General features: G+C 35.2%; 1 protein-coding gene across 2 annotated transcripts in view; it reads left to right on the top strand.

Annotated features, from left to right (window-relative positions):
- ngfb (nerve growth factor b (beta polypeptide)) overlaps positions 1 to 15,811 on the top strand; it is a 37,208-nt gene extending 21,397 nt beyond the window's left edge. For both annotated transcript variants that reach the window (XM_043241338.1, XM_043241337.1), the window contains 2 exons: positions 13,681 to 13,793; positions 14,913 to 15,811. In XM_043241338.1, the coding sequence (XP_043097273.1) occupies positions 13,718 to 13,793; positions 14,913 to 15,526 (690 nt within the window). In that variant the 5' untranslated portion in view covers positions 13,681 to 13,717 and the 3' untranslated portion in view covers positions 15,527 to 15,811. The remainder of the gene's footprint in view (positions 1 to 13,680; positions 13,794 to 14,912) is intronic.
- Positions 15,812 to 17,518: the final 1,707 nt, after the last annotated feature.

The raw sequence follows: 17,518 nt of genomic DNA, 5'->3' as shown, positions 1-17,518 counted from the left end.
GACCCTGGGCCTTCCTCCTTTGAGCCAGGGATTACCTGAAGAATAACAAGAGAAATGGGCGAGAAAATCTGTGAAAGCAAATACCCAGAGAGCGAAAGGTGAAGGGGAACTGAGAGGTGATTATCAAGGCTCAGACTAAATAGAAATTAACAGCTGGATTTGCAATGTCAAAATGGTTTCAAGAGGTGTTTGAAAGGGGCACAGAAGGAAAAAAAACGTTGTTTACCGTATGATAAATTTCAAGCATGTGCTAAATGGGACTCATGTGTGTTCTTGGGAGTCATCAGCGAGGAAGAGTGTAACAGGCGAGGGTAATTTCTGTCTCTTTTCCCTTTGAAGAACACAGAGACAGAGCTTTAAAGTGTCCTAACACGTGGTTTCAATTCAAAGGCACTCCAATAAATAGCGCGCTAAATGTATGCCGTCAGTCCCCATACCGTTCTAAATCTGATTTTTGATGTAAACTATCCAGCATATTTACCATTTCTCCTCCAAATAGTTTCCAGAGATGCAGGTGTTTGCCCGTGAAATATTCTCTGACACGTCCTTTTATGCCGCTCTCTGTAAACTATAGGGACTTGTTGGAGGCCTTTATCTCAGGCTTGGATCGGCGCCAGCCTCGCTCGCTCTTTTCAACCTGGTGGAGTCTGTGGCTTCAGGGAGCTGTGTGTTTAAGGACTTGAACTTCTAATTCCCTACAGTTTAGCTCTCAACCTGACATAACAAGCTCGTACTGTAGTTTCTGTAATTGCGGTGTCATGTCTTGTTCGGTGGTAACTATGTCAGTGGAATGCACCTGTAGGGAAAGAATTGAACAGACCATTATATCTGAGGAAGATAAAGCATTCGCTCCCGGTAGTGGTGGGCGGTTTGATCAAATGACTACTTTTTTAAATTACAGTAATAATATGTATCAAATTATTTATGTATTTACTAGAAATTCATTTTATATTATATATATTATTTGTTTGTGTAGTTTATATGTCCATGCATGCCTGAAGTTTTAAGAAATTGCCTTTTATTCAGCATGGATGAATTAAATTGATTGAAAGTGACAGCAGGTACTTTTACATTGTTACGAAAAAAACATTGTTTCAGATAAACTTTCTGTTTATCAAAGAATCCAGATAAAATTATGTCAGTTTCCATAAATATATTTATCAGCACAACTGTTAACATTAATGGTAATGACAGCAGCAGATCAGCTCATTAGAATGATTTCTGAAGGATCATGTTTGGATTAACAATGTTGAAAATTCAGCTTTTCATCATGTTTAAAAAATATTTTAAATGTTTTTTTATTATGTTAGTTTAAAACTCTTATTTTAAACTGTAGTAATATTAAGGAATATTTACTGTTTTACAGTTTTTTACTGTTTTAGTTAAATGCACCCTTAGTAAGCACAATAAACTTGTTAAAAACATTTTATTTTATTTTTTAGACTGCACATATTTTATATAATCAAGTTGCCTAAAGCCTTTATCTGACTTCTTTTCATAGAGATTTTATATATTTAAATCTGATATAATAATATCATATAAACTGTACAAAACAAAGCGTTTACAAACTGTGTGAAACAAAGTCATAAGTACACAAAATTAAGATTCATTTCTAGCCACTGTTTCACTGTTTGGTCTGAACAGATCTGAGACAATGATCACGATTAGATGTTATTGCTTTCACTTAATCAAACGATGCATGCTCTTGGCGACATTACAAACTGTTAACTTGTTTCTTGGCATTTACGTAATTTATCTATATCAACTTTTTTACAATCAGAAGTGTATGGTGTCACACCGCCCTGTCGTGACTCTCACTTTAAGAGCAGATTTTGGCAAATTTGCTCAGACCTTTCTTGGCAGGTGGCTGTTTAATGGCTGTAAATCAGTAGTTCTTTTGTGTTTTAACAATTATACCACTTTTTAACAAGATAAGTATTTTGTTTATTGCAGGAAGAGAGCGTTTTACAACGTCTCGCACACTTCTGTCATAAAATGCTTTTACGTTACGTTTTTTCAGTTCCTATTAACAGAGCTTACATTTCCTGCTTTAACTTTATATACTATGAGTATTTCTTGGAACACCAACAACAACGTGACCCTTTTATCTGAGAAATAACACTGAGTCGATGAAGTTGGTGCGTGTTTTTGCCATCAGCCAATCAACATTGCCTGCCTTCATTTCCCGTGGCTCCAGAGTGATTAGCCACATGGCATTTAGCCCATGAGCAAAGATGGCAAATTTAAGTCACACACTGTATGGGTACGCAGCAGCCGAGCCATTTAAATGAATGGGACTGCTAACAAATAGCTTTATTACAGACCACCTTTCTTTTAGTTTGCTGTGACATGTCTTTGGAGAGAGGGAACGTGGCTGAAGTTGGCGAGAGGACGGAAGTTAGCAAGACAGCTGAAATCACTTACAGCACCTTTTAAGCCCTGTTTATTTTACTTGTGGAAGAATGATCTTTTCCAATGTGACAAGGATTTATTTTCACCATCCTAACATTGGAACAAATTTCAATATTTAGAGCGGCTGAGGACAGTTGTATACATCCACCATGAAGCCCAGTGTAAATCAGAACATCTGGGAGAAACTGGGCTGTGAAGAAAACAGCTTGAGCAGGGATTGGCCGAAGGAGCACTAACTTCACCACACAGCCTCGGGCTCAGGGTTTGTGCACCGCAAAGTTTGATCGTGACAGATTCACAACATCCTCAGACCTTATTTTTTTTCAAATGAGTTTTTTCAGTCGTGGCTTGTTGATAGATAAAAAAAAAAAAACTTCCCTTTGATGTCAAAGTATATAATTTTTTTTATATGTAATTGATTTTTTATATTGTGTATGTGTGTATCTGTTCTAAACATATACAGTAAGCCTTTACTTTCGATTTTTTATGCATCCTGAATAAAAGTATTAATTTCTTAAAAGGAAAAGAAAGAAAAATATGGTTTTAGGTATTTATTCATAAAATAATCCTAAAAGAGTATCAGGTTTTCAAAAAATACTAAGAAGCACATCTGTTAATAAATTAGCATATTAGAATGATTTCCAAAGAATCATGTGATGCTGCAGACTGAAGTAATGATGCTGAAAATTCTGCTTTATGTCACATGAACAAATTTTAAAGTATATTAAAATAAAAAACTGTTGTTCTAAATTCTATAATATTTTACAATATTACTGTTTTTTATTTGATTTTTGATAGCGTTGATGAGCAAAAGAAACTTCTCTGAAGAACATTCAAAGTTTTACTGATCCCAATCTTTTGATCTATCTATCTATCTATCTATCTATCTATCTATCTATCTATCTATCTATCTATCTATCTATCTATCTATCTATCTATCTATCTGTCATTAGGGAGAATCTTTTTTACTCTTTTTGTATTACTATACTATAATTGTATTTTTTTGTTCTTGTACAACAAAAGAAATCTATATATTATAATTATAGATGTCTTTTCTTCAATTTTGTATTTACATTATTATTATTATATATATATATATATATATATATATATATATATATATATATATATATATATATATATATATATATATCATGATAATATAAGATGGGCAAAACTTCTAGATTTTTGCACAGCTGTGGTCTTAAGCAGCTTAGAGATGTGTTGTAGTTCACGTGCAGTTGAATTGGCTGCAGAGACAGTAACTTTCTGTTTCTAAGGTGTATTTTGAGTGTAGCCATAAACAAGTCTGAGGCCAAATCTCACAAATGCCTAAGACCAGAGGTATCAAGTCTGCATACCAAAACAGTTGCTGTTCTCCACCTCCGATAATTAGTCTAAAGAAGCATCAGTTGGTCTGTACCCTGTCACAGCAGATACCAAACATGGTTTAAAGCGAGTGATGAGACTGTCCAGGTGAAGGCCGTGTGCTGCAGCGGTTTCTTTAAATACCGTTCGTGTCTGTGTTCTCCAGCCATGGAGAGAGCTGTTTTCGTGACTGCGAGGGTTAGAATGTCCAAGTGTTTATTTCAGGGCCGTTAACAATTCATACTTAACTGTTCCTGATGTCATTTCGCTCTTTTACTGGCATCCAGAGCCTTATTCAGGCTTGCTTGTAAAGTTGCTCCTCACCTGCCAAAAGTGTTGAAACAATGTAAATACTGTATGTCTTTTGTCCTGGCGAAGGTCTTCTGCACTGCTTTCAAAGACGAGACGCTGAGCTATTTGGGCTAAAACATTCAGATTCAGAAAATGCAGTCAGTGTTCATGTGTATTTGTGCATTCATTTGTAGGTTGTTTTGGATAAATATGGAATCATCTGATTTAAAATATGTAAAAATGTTGACTTTTTGTGACACAGTTCTGAGTTTATATTTTACAATTCTGATTTTGTCCTTAAAGTTGTTAGTTTACATCTTGGATTTTTTTTTTCTCAGACAATTTTGAATTATTTTATTCTTCCCATCATGTAATAACAAATAAAGTAACTGCAATTGTTTTACAGTGACAAATTTAAAGTGCAAAAATGGTAGCTGTGGTTGACAGATTTGTAAAAGTAGGAAGAAGCGACGTTTTAGGTTTTACCGTTTGATCTTAAATAGCATATAGAAGGGGAATTTACTTCTACTTAAAGATAAAAAGTTTCAGTTATGTTTTTTTCCCCATGGCAGAAACAACCGTCCATAGATATCCATATCTGCTAAATGTATAAATGTTAATGTGAAGGCAAATTATGTTATCATTTACTCACCCTTATGAGGAAAAAAACATATCAACTGGCTATTAACTGTTTGACTACATATATATATATATATATATATATATATATATATATATTTTTTTTTTTTTTTTTTTTTTTTGCGTGTACTATTCCAATAAGTGACTGCATTCTACATTCTACAAATAGACAAAAAATGTATTTATTTATTTGTATTTGTATTAATTTGTATTATACCAACAAGAACATTGCGCATAAATACATTAGCAGCTTGGATTAATAAATTCTAAACTACTTAACTCCCACATCTGCTGACAAATATAAAATAAAATGTTTTTGAAATGTTGTGCAGAGCCTTTTAGTCTCTAATTCTGCTACTCAAAGGGAAGTATTTTAGCTTGTTCTCAAACTTAGCAATACCTCCTGATTCTGGTCAGAAGATCCAGCACATCTGTTTCAGATTGAAACAGCCTGACAGAAGCGGTCAGATTTAGGTATCTTTGCCTTCATGCCTGCGATTTCCTCACAGTTACTCAACAGCAGTAATTCAGTAATTGGCAAGCTTACACCTCTACAGAGAAACAGGAAGGGTGTTGAGAAAATAGGACAGCTGACAGTTGGTCTAAATTGCCTGCTATTATGCTTTTTAAGACAGCTTCCGCAAAATAACGTCCAGAGGGCAAACAAGAGAAAATCTCTGGCTCTGGATTCCGAGCAAGCCGGAGCTAGCCGACAGCAAGCAATCCTACAGAAGCATTCTCATGACCAGGAGCATCAATGCAGTGCAGTGATACCTTTGATCAACTCACTAGGAATAGATGTTTTTTTTTTTTCTCAGTTATAGCTGTCGGTTAGATGGCTGACTGTCAGTTTGTGCAAACAAATGTACTAAAGCAACATGAATTTTAAGATTTGAGCTATTGGTGGAGTGTTTGAATGGATTCCCACACACAAATGTGCTATTATTTTGCTTTTGAGGTTAATTCTTGTTCTACTCCATGTTTTTGGCAGGTCCTACAAACAATTTGATTAGGCCACGCCCATACGAAGTGACATCATGTATGATAATCGGGTCTCAGGTGTGAAATAGTAACTGATGGGATTTAAAAATATATAAATAATAATAATAATAGTATTAATTTAAAAATATATACTTTTTTGATAAAAATATTTTTAGTGCAAATAATGAAAATATCGTAAAAATTTAATGTATGGTTATCATGTAGTTTAATATTTTACTATATATTTTTATTTACTATATTATACTTTAAATAGTTTCTTATACGGTAACAGTTTATAATATTAAATAAAAAATATAAGATATTAAAATGCTAAGTATTTAAATATTTTTGTATTTTAACATTTTACATTTAAATATTTTATGGTAAAAATGTATAATAAAAAAATTAACAAATATGTAGGACTCTTGTGCATGAGAATTTGTCTCTGGTGTTAAAAAGTGTGTTATGAAGTGTTTCTTACATGTTACAGATAATTATTGTAAATTAAAAATATAAATATTTTAGACACTGATTTTCTGATGGATTTGTAAACTGATTCTTATATGGAAAAATAATCTTAAATTAAAAATAAAATAAAATAGAAAAATGTAATTAAATTAATAAACAAGATAATAATTTAGTCTCATGTTAAGCATCTGAAACATATTGCATCAAAGGAGGCACAAGTACTAAATGAATTCAGATGTATGAAGAAAATAAATAAACATTCGTAATAAAAATGACTTTTATTATAGTATATAAATGTTTTTTTAGTTTACCAAATGTATTCTTTAATTTGACATGATATGATTTCAGTCAGTGATTCAGTCAGTCAGTTCTCATACTTTTATGTAAGAAAATGGTTTTAGATCTTTTCAGTTTTTTTTTTATTTAGAAAGTGCAAATCTGCCAAGTTTGCCAAGAACATCTTGTTGTCTGCCTGTTGTGCATGTGAAACAACACATAGTTGTAGTTTCTTTGTGAATGCATTTATTCTGCCTCTATGTCAGTCTCTGTTGCTTAGATGTGGTTTAGTAAAAATCAGCAAATTTAGCCATAACTCATAACACAGCGAGGGGGCCTCCGCACAGGGCTGTCCCAAACGCCAGCACTCACGTTGTTGTCCAAGTAAATGATGTAACTTCTGTTTCTCATTGAGGGAATTTTTTTTTTTTTTTGAATATTTTAGTTTAAGATTTTTACGTGTTAGAGAACAATTTCAGAGAACAAGCCGACAAAAAAGAAAAAGGGGAAAAAAGGCACTGCACCCATATATGGTATACTTACAGACCTCTACAAACATACATCATTCATACTTGTGCATCTATACAAAAGCATACACAGCCATCTTCCCCAATTTGGGAAATATATCATTCTTTTACACTGCCATTTTATCAGGTTAACCACCCTTTTTAAAGAAAAAGGTTAAATTCAGTTATCATTGGTCACCTTCCAAATATTCAAAGAAGGACTTCCAAATCTGTTTCACATGTAACGCATTACTGAGGTGTGAAAATTAGGCACAAGCTCATTGTTCCACATCAATTTAGCCTTTTAACCAATCAGGCACGCACCTATTTGTTACACTCAACAAAAGATGTTTAATGCCCTTTTCACTCAACCAAATGACCACTAAAATGTAACTGAGGGTCTGCGGACCCTTCCCCCGAAATGCAGCGAACACCTCAGAAAGGCAGAACAGCCCTCTGCTTCCATGGCGATCCGTCTGATAACACTAGTTTATTGCTTAAAGGTATGTGGACGGAGCAACTCTGACTTCGAAACGGCACATAATGTCCTCAACAATGGACTTTTCTCTAATTAATCTCTAAAATAACACACGTATCCTTCAGGTCGTATATTGTAGCTTTTCTTGTATATTGTCTTTGGCATTATATACAGTTGTATGCTTGTCAAGGATAGATCGCTAGTTAACATCACCTCACTTAGTCATGTTTGATCTCTATGAATTCGAGAGGGCAAATCATAGGTTGATGCCTTTGCAATATATATTAGTGTTCTAAGAATCTTTATTTGTATATCCAGTGCAGATTACCATGCTTAGAGACAAAGAGTCTCTTTCCCTCCAAATGAGACAATGCAAGTACATTAGTTTAGTATTAGTTATAGACCCTGTTATAAACGGTTGCTGGTTTACAGGTGGTGACTCTTTTTATTCTTTCATTTCCTGCTTTTCCTGAAGGTTTACCATCAAGCCTTTGCGATTTCCCCATGTATGACTATATTTATTCTTGTGTGTTCAGTTATGCGAGTCGCGTTTAGTTAATAAAACTTTTTACAAACAACTAATTGCAAATGAATGTCCCTTTACGATTTTAACTCTTACATGCTCTGAAGCACTGGCTTTTTTGGCCGCGAAAATATCTTTTCTTAGTGTTTATATGAATCGCTGAACAAACAGATTTGTAATTCTGCCACAGTTACATATAAATAATTGTAATTAATCATAATTAATTATATCAATTTCCTTTAATGAGCTAAATTGCTACGGTCATCCCATATTTATTTGGATCTGATCAGAACTGCGTTTTTCTAAGAAAGCGGCCTAATATTGCAATAAGAGGTGTCAGGGGGGAAATCATTGAGAGAATTTGTTGAAAAGGTTCAATTACACAGCTGGTGGTTTGAAGATCTGGCTTCACGCTTGGGAGAAGTGAGTAATATTTTACATTGATGTCTTCACATTTCAGCACTCTGACTCTTTCTCTTGTGGGAAAAGTCAACCTGTTTTTTTTACTCTGAAAACAGAAGATACTCATTATGAGACCATTGATGCGTTTGAAATGTTTGCTGTTCAGCCACATGTTCATTCTGAAAACGTCTACCAATCCGACAGCTGTTAATGAGTGACCAACATTTTTATAGATGCCATTTACTACTGAACGTCTGTTTTTATTGTTTTGACATTGTTTATATTATTATATGCATGTTATATTTTTCTTTGGAACTGCCCTTAGGTTAATTTTTAACTTTAACTTGTAGATTAAGAGGGAATCAACATGATGGAAATCTTGAGAGATTTTCAGGTCAGTAGACGCCCTGGCAGACAAGGGCTGTTTTTACTCTATCTATCCGCTCTGAAAGTCTTTAAAAACAGGGCACACTGTATTCTGTTAATATGAAGGAAATCTCCTTATTGATTTTTAAAGTACATTATGATGTGTTTTAGGTTTTAAGGAAACGCCAACATACACATTTGGTTTGCCGTGATGTATCGAATAGTGTTGTGAATTTACAAGATCTCCACAGTAACGTTATCTGGTTGGCTGATTTGGATTAGGTTCTGTCTGAATGATTTGTGATAGTCTTGGAAGCATCATTTAGCATTGGTCGAAAGTTATAAACAAATGAGTAATGTTTTGGAATGTATGTCCTCATTTTCCAGCAAAAATGCATTTAGAAATTTACAGCTGCGGCGGAGTTACATTAAGGCCGATGTTGCAATAGTTTTCATTATATGTAAATTCCAATATATATTTAAATAAATTGTTAGTAAATAGTTTCTGTTAATATTCAATGAAAAATGTATATATAGAAAACATATATATATTTTTAAAATAATTAATTCATAATTTGCATTGATTTTCATGGATTTTTTTATATTAGTTTATGTAGTTTTATATAGTTTAAGTCTCTTAAACTCACTAAGGCTGCATTTTTTGAGAAAAAAGTAAATATTATAAAATATTATTACAATTTAAAATAACTGTTAAAGGTAAATACAATTTTAAAGTGCAATTTATTTCTGTGACATAAAACTGAATTTTTGGCATCAATACTTCAGTGTGACGTGAATCATCTTAATATGCTAATTTGATGATCAAGAAGCATTTCTTAATACCTTTGATGAGCAGAAAGTTTAAAACATATGTCTTGTAACATTATAAATGTCTTTTAGTTAGCTGATTGCTAGATAAAAGTATTAACTTAATAAATAAATAAAAATAAATCATACAGACCGCAAACCTCTGAATGGTCGTGTATGTGAGTAAATAATTAACATTTTTAAAAATAAAAGAATTGTTATGGCAAGCAACAATCTGAACTAACCAGCTGTGTCAGTGAGCAAAAAATGTATTTGCTTACTTTTGAGTTTCTCTATTCTTTGGTGCTTCTAGAAACTAGATAAACAGATTTTGATTTGACTAAACTTTAACTGTCATATCTGTTCATCACTGCAAAGAGACAAAATGTAAGTGTTTTAGGCGGTCCTGCGAGAGGCCTGAGCACCTGTCTGATACAATAGCCTGAGACCTACACTGTGTACCACACACACTCAGCCTCTGGCTACTCACTCTGACAGAGGAAGTGATGTGTGCATTCCGCTGTGACGAGCTGTCCGCACAGGAAGAGCAGGTACTTCATCTTGATCACGTTGATCCGCTGGGTGGCTGTTTGCAGGACACTAGATGCACTGGTTTGTGTGCATTCATCCCTAGGACTTCATTTGTGTTATTTTTACATTGCATTGTTTTTATCTTTCTGACACATATTTAAGGTTTCAAGGTTATTTCACCGTCAATTTCAACCTGGTCTCATAAAAATATGTATCTCTGTGCAACTATATGTACTTTTTTGTGCAACACAGTGCACTTTCAAAGAGAAATGTCCACTGAATGTCACTAAAACAGGTTTAGTGTGAACCCTGGCACATATTTATTGTGTTGATATAGGTATGTAATGCTGTGTTTTTATTGTGTTAATATCTGGCTGCTGTTGCTAAAAGTTAATGCTCTATCATGTTGAAAATATGCCCTACACCAAATCAACCCTAAACACACCTGATAGTGTTAACTAATGCAACACTGATATAAAATGCATTTATTGATGCAGCCTTGTCATTTCAACTTTCACCGTGAGCTACTGAACAAATCTACCAGCTATGAAAACTAGTATGATATAAAAAAGTATGATATGTGTAGCAAAAGCATCAGTTTTCAAATATCCCAGCATATTAATATTGTATTGAAGTCACATGATATTCGTCAAGTAATTGTGTGTATCATTTTTATACTCAAATATATCACATATAAAGGAATAGTTCACCTAAAAATGAAAATTTGCTGAAACTTTATGACCATCCAAGATGTAGAAGAGTTTGTTTCTTCATCTGAACAAATTTGGAGGACTGAGCATTGCATCACTTGCTCACCAAAGGACCCTCTGAAGTGAATGGGTGCCGTCAGAATGCCCAAACGGCTGATAAAAACATCACAATGATCCTCAAGTATTCCACACCACTCCGATCCATGAGTTAATGTCTTACGAAGTGAAAATCTTTGTGTTTGTCAGAAACAAAGCCATCAATAAGTGTTTTTAACTTCAAATCAACACATAAATGAGTATATTGGTATAAAACATCTTAATGGTGAATGCGTTTCTTACTAACATGCAGCTTTTCACTTTAAAAGATGTAAATTGATAGACAGGAGTGGTATGGATTACTTGTGTTTTCTTGTGATGTTTTTATCAACTGTTTAGACTCTCATTATGACGGCACCCATTCACTGCAGAGGATCCACTGGTGAACAAACAAGTAATGTAATGCCAAATCTGATCTGATGAATTACTCATCTACAACTTGGATGGCCCGAGTGTGAGTAAATTCACAGCAAATCTTTGTTCTTGGGTGAAACACTCCTTTAATTATTTACGTACAATTACGATAAAGCTTTTGGTAACGTTTTTTTCATTGGAAAAGTAATAGCAGACCTCGTCAGTGAGTGGCATGATATCATTTATGTCCAGCACAAATGGTGTGACTTAAAGTTTAAAACTTAGGGTCAGGGGTTCGATCGTGTTCCACATGTAAGTCATATATGTATGTTTATGTCTAGTGGAGATGAGATATGGAAATCTATGTATAATTGCTAACAGGGTATTTATGTGATGGCACAATAATGTCCAGTTCTATATCCAGAGCTGATTATATGGCCCCATCTGGATTCATCATCATCTGTTGTCAATAACACCGGCGATAAGTCTTTCACACCATCTCATAACAGACCTCATACAGCCAGCCATCTGGATGTGTGCATGTGAATGTGCTTGTGTGCATTATGTCCTTGGTTGGTTGTATTAACAATCATAAATTTGTCAGGGAAACATTGATAAACTATGTTGGTGGCATTGAAATACTTCAGTCATTAATTTTAATAGCTGTCCAAGCTGCCTAAATAAATGTTCTTTATATCCTAACATGTTTCCTTCCCCTATGCAAGTCATACTAATATTGTATATATGATTTATGATTTTCTCTTGGCAGATGATCAGACAAGTGGAAAATGTTGTATACACTTACATCAAAGAAAATGTCGGAGCTATAGAATAACAGCAACTAGGGATATTTTGAAGAAGCTATATGTATATATATGTATATATGTGTGTGTAAAATAAAAAAAAATATACTGTAAAAATGTATATATATATATATATATATATATATATATATATATATATATATATATATATATATATATATATGTGTGTGTGTGTGTGTGTGTGTGTGTGTGTGTGTGTGTGGCCCTGGACCATAAAGCCAGTCATAAGAAGGATGGCTTATATAAGCCAGTTTATTCAGAATTTTTGAATTGAATTGACCCTGATGACACACGCATACACACTATTATATATACTATTTGTGTGTGTGTGTGTGTGTGTAAAATATATGTTTTTGTGTACATAATATATGTGATATATGTGTGTATATTTATTATGTATATATAAAGACACACGCATGCATATATTTAAGAACATTGTTATGTTTACTTATTAAATATATTTAAATACAAAATATATGAATATAAATATAAATGTGTAAATATACAGTGTAAATATACAGTACACACACAGATATATCATGTTCGCGAAACTTTATTTTGAATGTAATTAGTCATTACCTAACGCTAAATATAATGAGAAAAACAGCAAAAAAAAAGTATGCCCGTCGTTTCATCCTCATCCTAAATGGTAATGGTTCTCATTTCACATATAGCCATATGACAGCTTCTACTAAAGCTACGTAGACTCTAGCACAAGTCTTCAGTGTGCGCTAAAGCGATGCTGCCTGTGCACGGACTACTAGTCCACAGGCCCAGGGCCAGCACAAAGCCACGCTTCATCCCTGAGCTCTGCCACACATGAGTGCTTACAGAAAGCTGCCCTCCAGGAATCCATAGCCCTGTGGAGGCTGCAGATAAGGCCGTGCGTATGTGCGCTTCGGAAGGGCTCACGTTACACGCTGAAACCCTTGCCACCCAGGAACTGTTACCATATGAAAGCAGACTGTTTTGAAAGGAGAGCACCGCCTGGCTCGGCTCTTTGTGTCAGCGAGATAACACCGGCTATGCCAGACGGAACGTGTTAAATTGTCTCTATCACAGCTAATGAGTTTGAGGTCAGTGGCTGAGGATTTCTTAGACCACCTCCGCAAGCCACACAGAAAGGCTGCGATCTAAAGCAATTCACTGGAGGTTTGGGTATGCTGTGGCAGTCGGACGGTTTGGGTGTGGGGTGTAAGTTGATGTGTGTCACATTTGGGTTTTGGTCTGTCTTGTACGTCTGCGCATGTCACGCTCCAGCAATAATTTGACAGTCATTACTCCATCACTCATAGAAGATGTTATTTATCCGCTGAAAAGTGCATTTTTCTTCCAGCATTTCACCAATGGAAGGAATGTATTGGACGGATGAGGTGTTTCTCCCTGTAGGAAAGAAATAGGAGATCTTTTTAATATGACAAATGTTTTTCCTTGACGGCAGCGAGATGTCAATTTTAGATGTTTGTCTTCAGAAAAAAAGGCCTAATCTAACATATCTCCCCTCCTGGGACTGGTGAATCATTTTTTGTAAATCTTTCTGAATGAATCGATTCACTAGAATCCAACGCTGCGTGAGCAGTACGCGTGCGGTAAATGGTAATTATGTGAAATTACAGCTTGCTTCATACTTTTCTGTACCTCTTTGCAGAGGAGCTGGAAGCAGAAGATGCCACGCTGGTCGATACATGTACCATGAGGAGCACAGGAGAGCTACGCTAAACACAGACGGGAGAAAACAGTTCACCTGGACACATTTCACAGGTAAACAGACTCATTTTTCCTACTTGGCACAATATTACCTGTGTGATGCAGAGATACAAACCTATTCTTAGTTTTAATGAGGCAAATCTATGCCATTCTAATTGGCGCAGATTAATGATGTCACTATGTACTACCGTAGGTTTGGAGTCTAAACTGCTAATACTAAAGTACAACAGTAAAATCTGTATAGTTGATAGGTATTGTAATCATTCAGTATATACATCAAATGCCACTGTATTATAAATCTGATATCATCACTGTACTACAGTCAGAATATCCAGTTGAGGAGACTATAAAATATTCTCTTGTTGAGTATTTTTAAATTAAATTATATATCCACTATAACATAGCACAGATGATTAAAAATAAAGTTATCAGAAAGTAGATTAGATGTGACCACATGACCATCTATGTCTGAAAAGAAGTAATAATAAATAATATATAAATATATAATATTTAATTTATATTAAAAAGGTTTTTAGCTACAGATGCATATATATATATATATATATATATATATATATATATATATATATATATATATATATATATATATATGTATGTGTGTGTGTGTGTGTGTGTGTGTCTTTCTAAAATTATGTAAAATGTTTTTCTTTTATTTTATTTTTTTAAATGTAAATGTGTCCATTAATAAAATATATCTGTCAATAAAATAGAAAATATTAAATAAAAACAATCTAATATTATTATCATATGTTTTAATATTTAGATTTATATTTTACATTTTTAATATAAATATTATTTTAACTAGTGAATCAACTATTACAAGCAGATAATACTTATTTTCCAGAATGAAACTGCAAACTTTTGCCTATGCAAAATACTAACATTTATCTATTCTGTTGTACATTGTTGCGTGATTACATTAACTGAAAAGAAAAGAAAAAAATGGATTGGAACATTATTCCATTATTTTTTATTTTGTAAAATCAACTTCAACAGTCATATTGTTCATCTACCATTTGTTGGCTGCTTTTTTGTACTGTACACCTTTATCAGCCAAAATATCTGTGTATCATCATTTGCTGGCATCATGTTTCTTTGTACGTTATTCTGTGTGATAAAAGCTAACATCTTAATAATCTTTTTTGTACTCAGGTCACGCTGAGCCCATGCGGTGGTCCATGCTAGCCCTGCTGCTCTTGTCCTGCAGCCAGATGTTTGCCCAGCGCCCAGGTGACATCTGTCCACAAAACACAGACCACGGACGGCAAGATGTCACGACCAACCCTGTGCCGAGCGTGGATCCTAAACTCTTCAACAAGAGACGGTACCGTTCACCCCGTGTTCTCTTCAGCGAACAGCCCCCCGACTCAGAGCCCTCCGGGCATCAGACGAGGAGCAGGACGAAGAGAAAAGCAGGAGCGCCTCAGCACCGCGGAGTCTACTCCGTCTGCGAGAGCGTTAGCACTTGGGAGGGAAATAAAACCAGAGCTACAGACATCTCGGGCAACGAGGTCACCGTCTTGCCCGACGTAATCATCAACAACTCCAAGAAGAAGCAGTACTTTTTTGAGACGACGTGTAGCAGCGGGCGGACCGGAGGATCCGGGTGTTTGGGAATCGACGCACGCCATTGGAACTCGTACTGTACCAATTCACACACGTTTGTGCGAGCGCTGACTTCCTTCAAGAACCTGGTGGCGTGGAGACTGATAAGAATCAATGTAGCGTGTGTGTGTGTGCTGAGCCGAAAATCTTGGAGACAGTAACAAGCTGGCTGCTTTTCAACGCTCCAGCTCCGGCCTTATGATATCAAATTCAATATACCTTCACGTGATGGTGGACATTTTCCTTGCGCAAGCCATTAATGACAACTTCTGACATAAAACAGACCATCTAAGGAGGATAAATATGAGGTGTTTTCGTCATGGGACTGTTTTCAGTTCTTTTTTATGCATTGTTAAGATTATTTTTTCTTTTGCAGCAGTATGAGAACATGTGCATACGTTGTTTCGTGTGGTAATTGTTATTTATTAAACCGCATCATTATTGTCTAGTTCGTTTCGTGCATATCAGGAGATGAGGGCATTTTGAGTTAAATACAACTTAAAATTAAAAGTCTGTCAACATTTAGTCGTACTTGAAAACCTCAGTCTTTGGTCATTATAATTGCATGGACCTTGTCATTTTTGGTTCTGTAGAAGAAATAAAGTCATACGGGTTAGGAACGTCACGAGAGTAAAACGATGACAGCAATCTCACTTTTGGATGAACTTGTTTCTTACTAACTAACACATGTTCCTGATATTACTGATTGGTGCACATTATTCCAAAGAAAAAAAAATAACTGAATGACTTTTATTTTTGGCTGATGTCACTAAGCCCCTCCAACCACTTGTCAACAAATTTCCACAGACAGCTTGTCAGTCAGTCACCAACGGTTCAAAAAGGCCTGGTTGGAAGAAGTGTTTCGTCAAGGGTTTTCTTAACCTTAGGGACTTCTTGCAGACGTCTACTGGCCTGCGTGTTTTTGTGAAAGATTTTGACTCTGAAATGTATCTTATAAAATTAAAATGGAAACGTTAAAACATATCTGTTTCATGTTGACCTGAGCTCTTTCGACAGCATTTGTGCTGTAGGTTACCACAGAAAATAATTTGACATGAAATATATATTATTTTCCCACAGTGCAATTGGTAATATGAGTTAATACTTACAAAGAAAAAAAATCAAATGCTGTCATTATTTAGCGACATTTATTCTAAGGCTGTATTAACTTATTTTTTGGAGAGAAAAAAAAAAAACCAAATGATACACGTTAGCATGAAACACTAAACGGTTTAATAGAATTGCTTATCAACCAACTAAAAAAGCTCATTTCAGTTACCTCTATTCTTGGTATTTGCTTGATAATACCAGTTAAAAACATGGAAGTAAACCAGAATAATCCATTTTACATGCTAAATAAACTTATAACGTAAGACATCTTTATTTTTTGCTTTTAAATGCTGGCCAGCTAGGCGTCCGATGTAATTACATTACTATAAATATTTCACATTGTCCAGATTATTTTCTGTGGTCATCGACTGCATGCCATACTGCTGACAGAGCCAAATCAAGAATTTTCCTTGCTGCAAGCCCGAAAAAAAGCCGTTGAACTTTACAGAACAGCCTCAGTTTAAGCTTTCGGGAATTAGTTGGTTTTCTTTTCTGGTTTTGATGTTAAAAAAAGCCGTGACTCAGACACGACCTCCAGCCATGTGGCAGAAAAACTAAACGGTCGGGGCAAATTTTGTCAGGCAGTTTAAGTAAGCCGGAAAGTTTGTTGAAACTGCTGGTGGGACCAACCTCACGTCTCAACAGATGTGCCTCACACACATGGAATCGGACCTACGCTGGAATGCATTAGATGTTCCCCTTCCAGAGGCTTCCACGTGATGCCTAGAGAGCTGGCCTTGAGAGTGAAAATCGTTAAAAAGCAATTCTAACAACCACAAACAGGTGTGTCACTCCAATCAGGCTTCGAACACATTTGTTTAGGCAGCATGTGGAAGTCCTAAAAAACAGATGGATCGCGGCCTGTGAGACCCACCTCAGGTTTGATTGTGTAAACAGAGGGAGACCACATGCCAAAGGTCAGGTGCGTGGCCAAATGATGAGGTCATGTCTGGAAGCCTGAAAGCCACAGTTCTGCAAGGTCAGACGTCAAAGTTCGGGTGGAATAATCAACAGGATTGTTAGGTTTGTGTCACATAACCCAC

Source organism: Puntigrus tetrazona, chromosome 6 (assembly GCF_018831695.1).
Source record: "Puntigrus tetrazona isolate hp1 chromosome 6, ASM1883169v1, whole genome shotgun sequence".
In the NCBI taxonomy this organism is placed as follows: domain Eukaryota; kingdom Metazoa; phylum Chordata; class Actinopteri; order Cypriniformes; family Cyprinidae; genus Puntigrus; species Puntigrus tetrazona.
The sequence above is the reverse complement of the archived record's forward strand: the minus strand, read 5'-3'. Positions and strand labels throughout refer to the sequence as shown.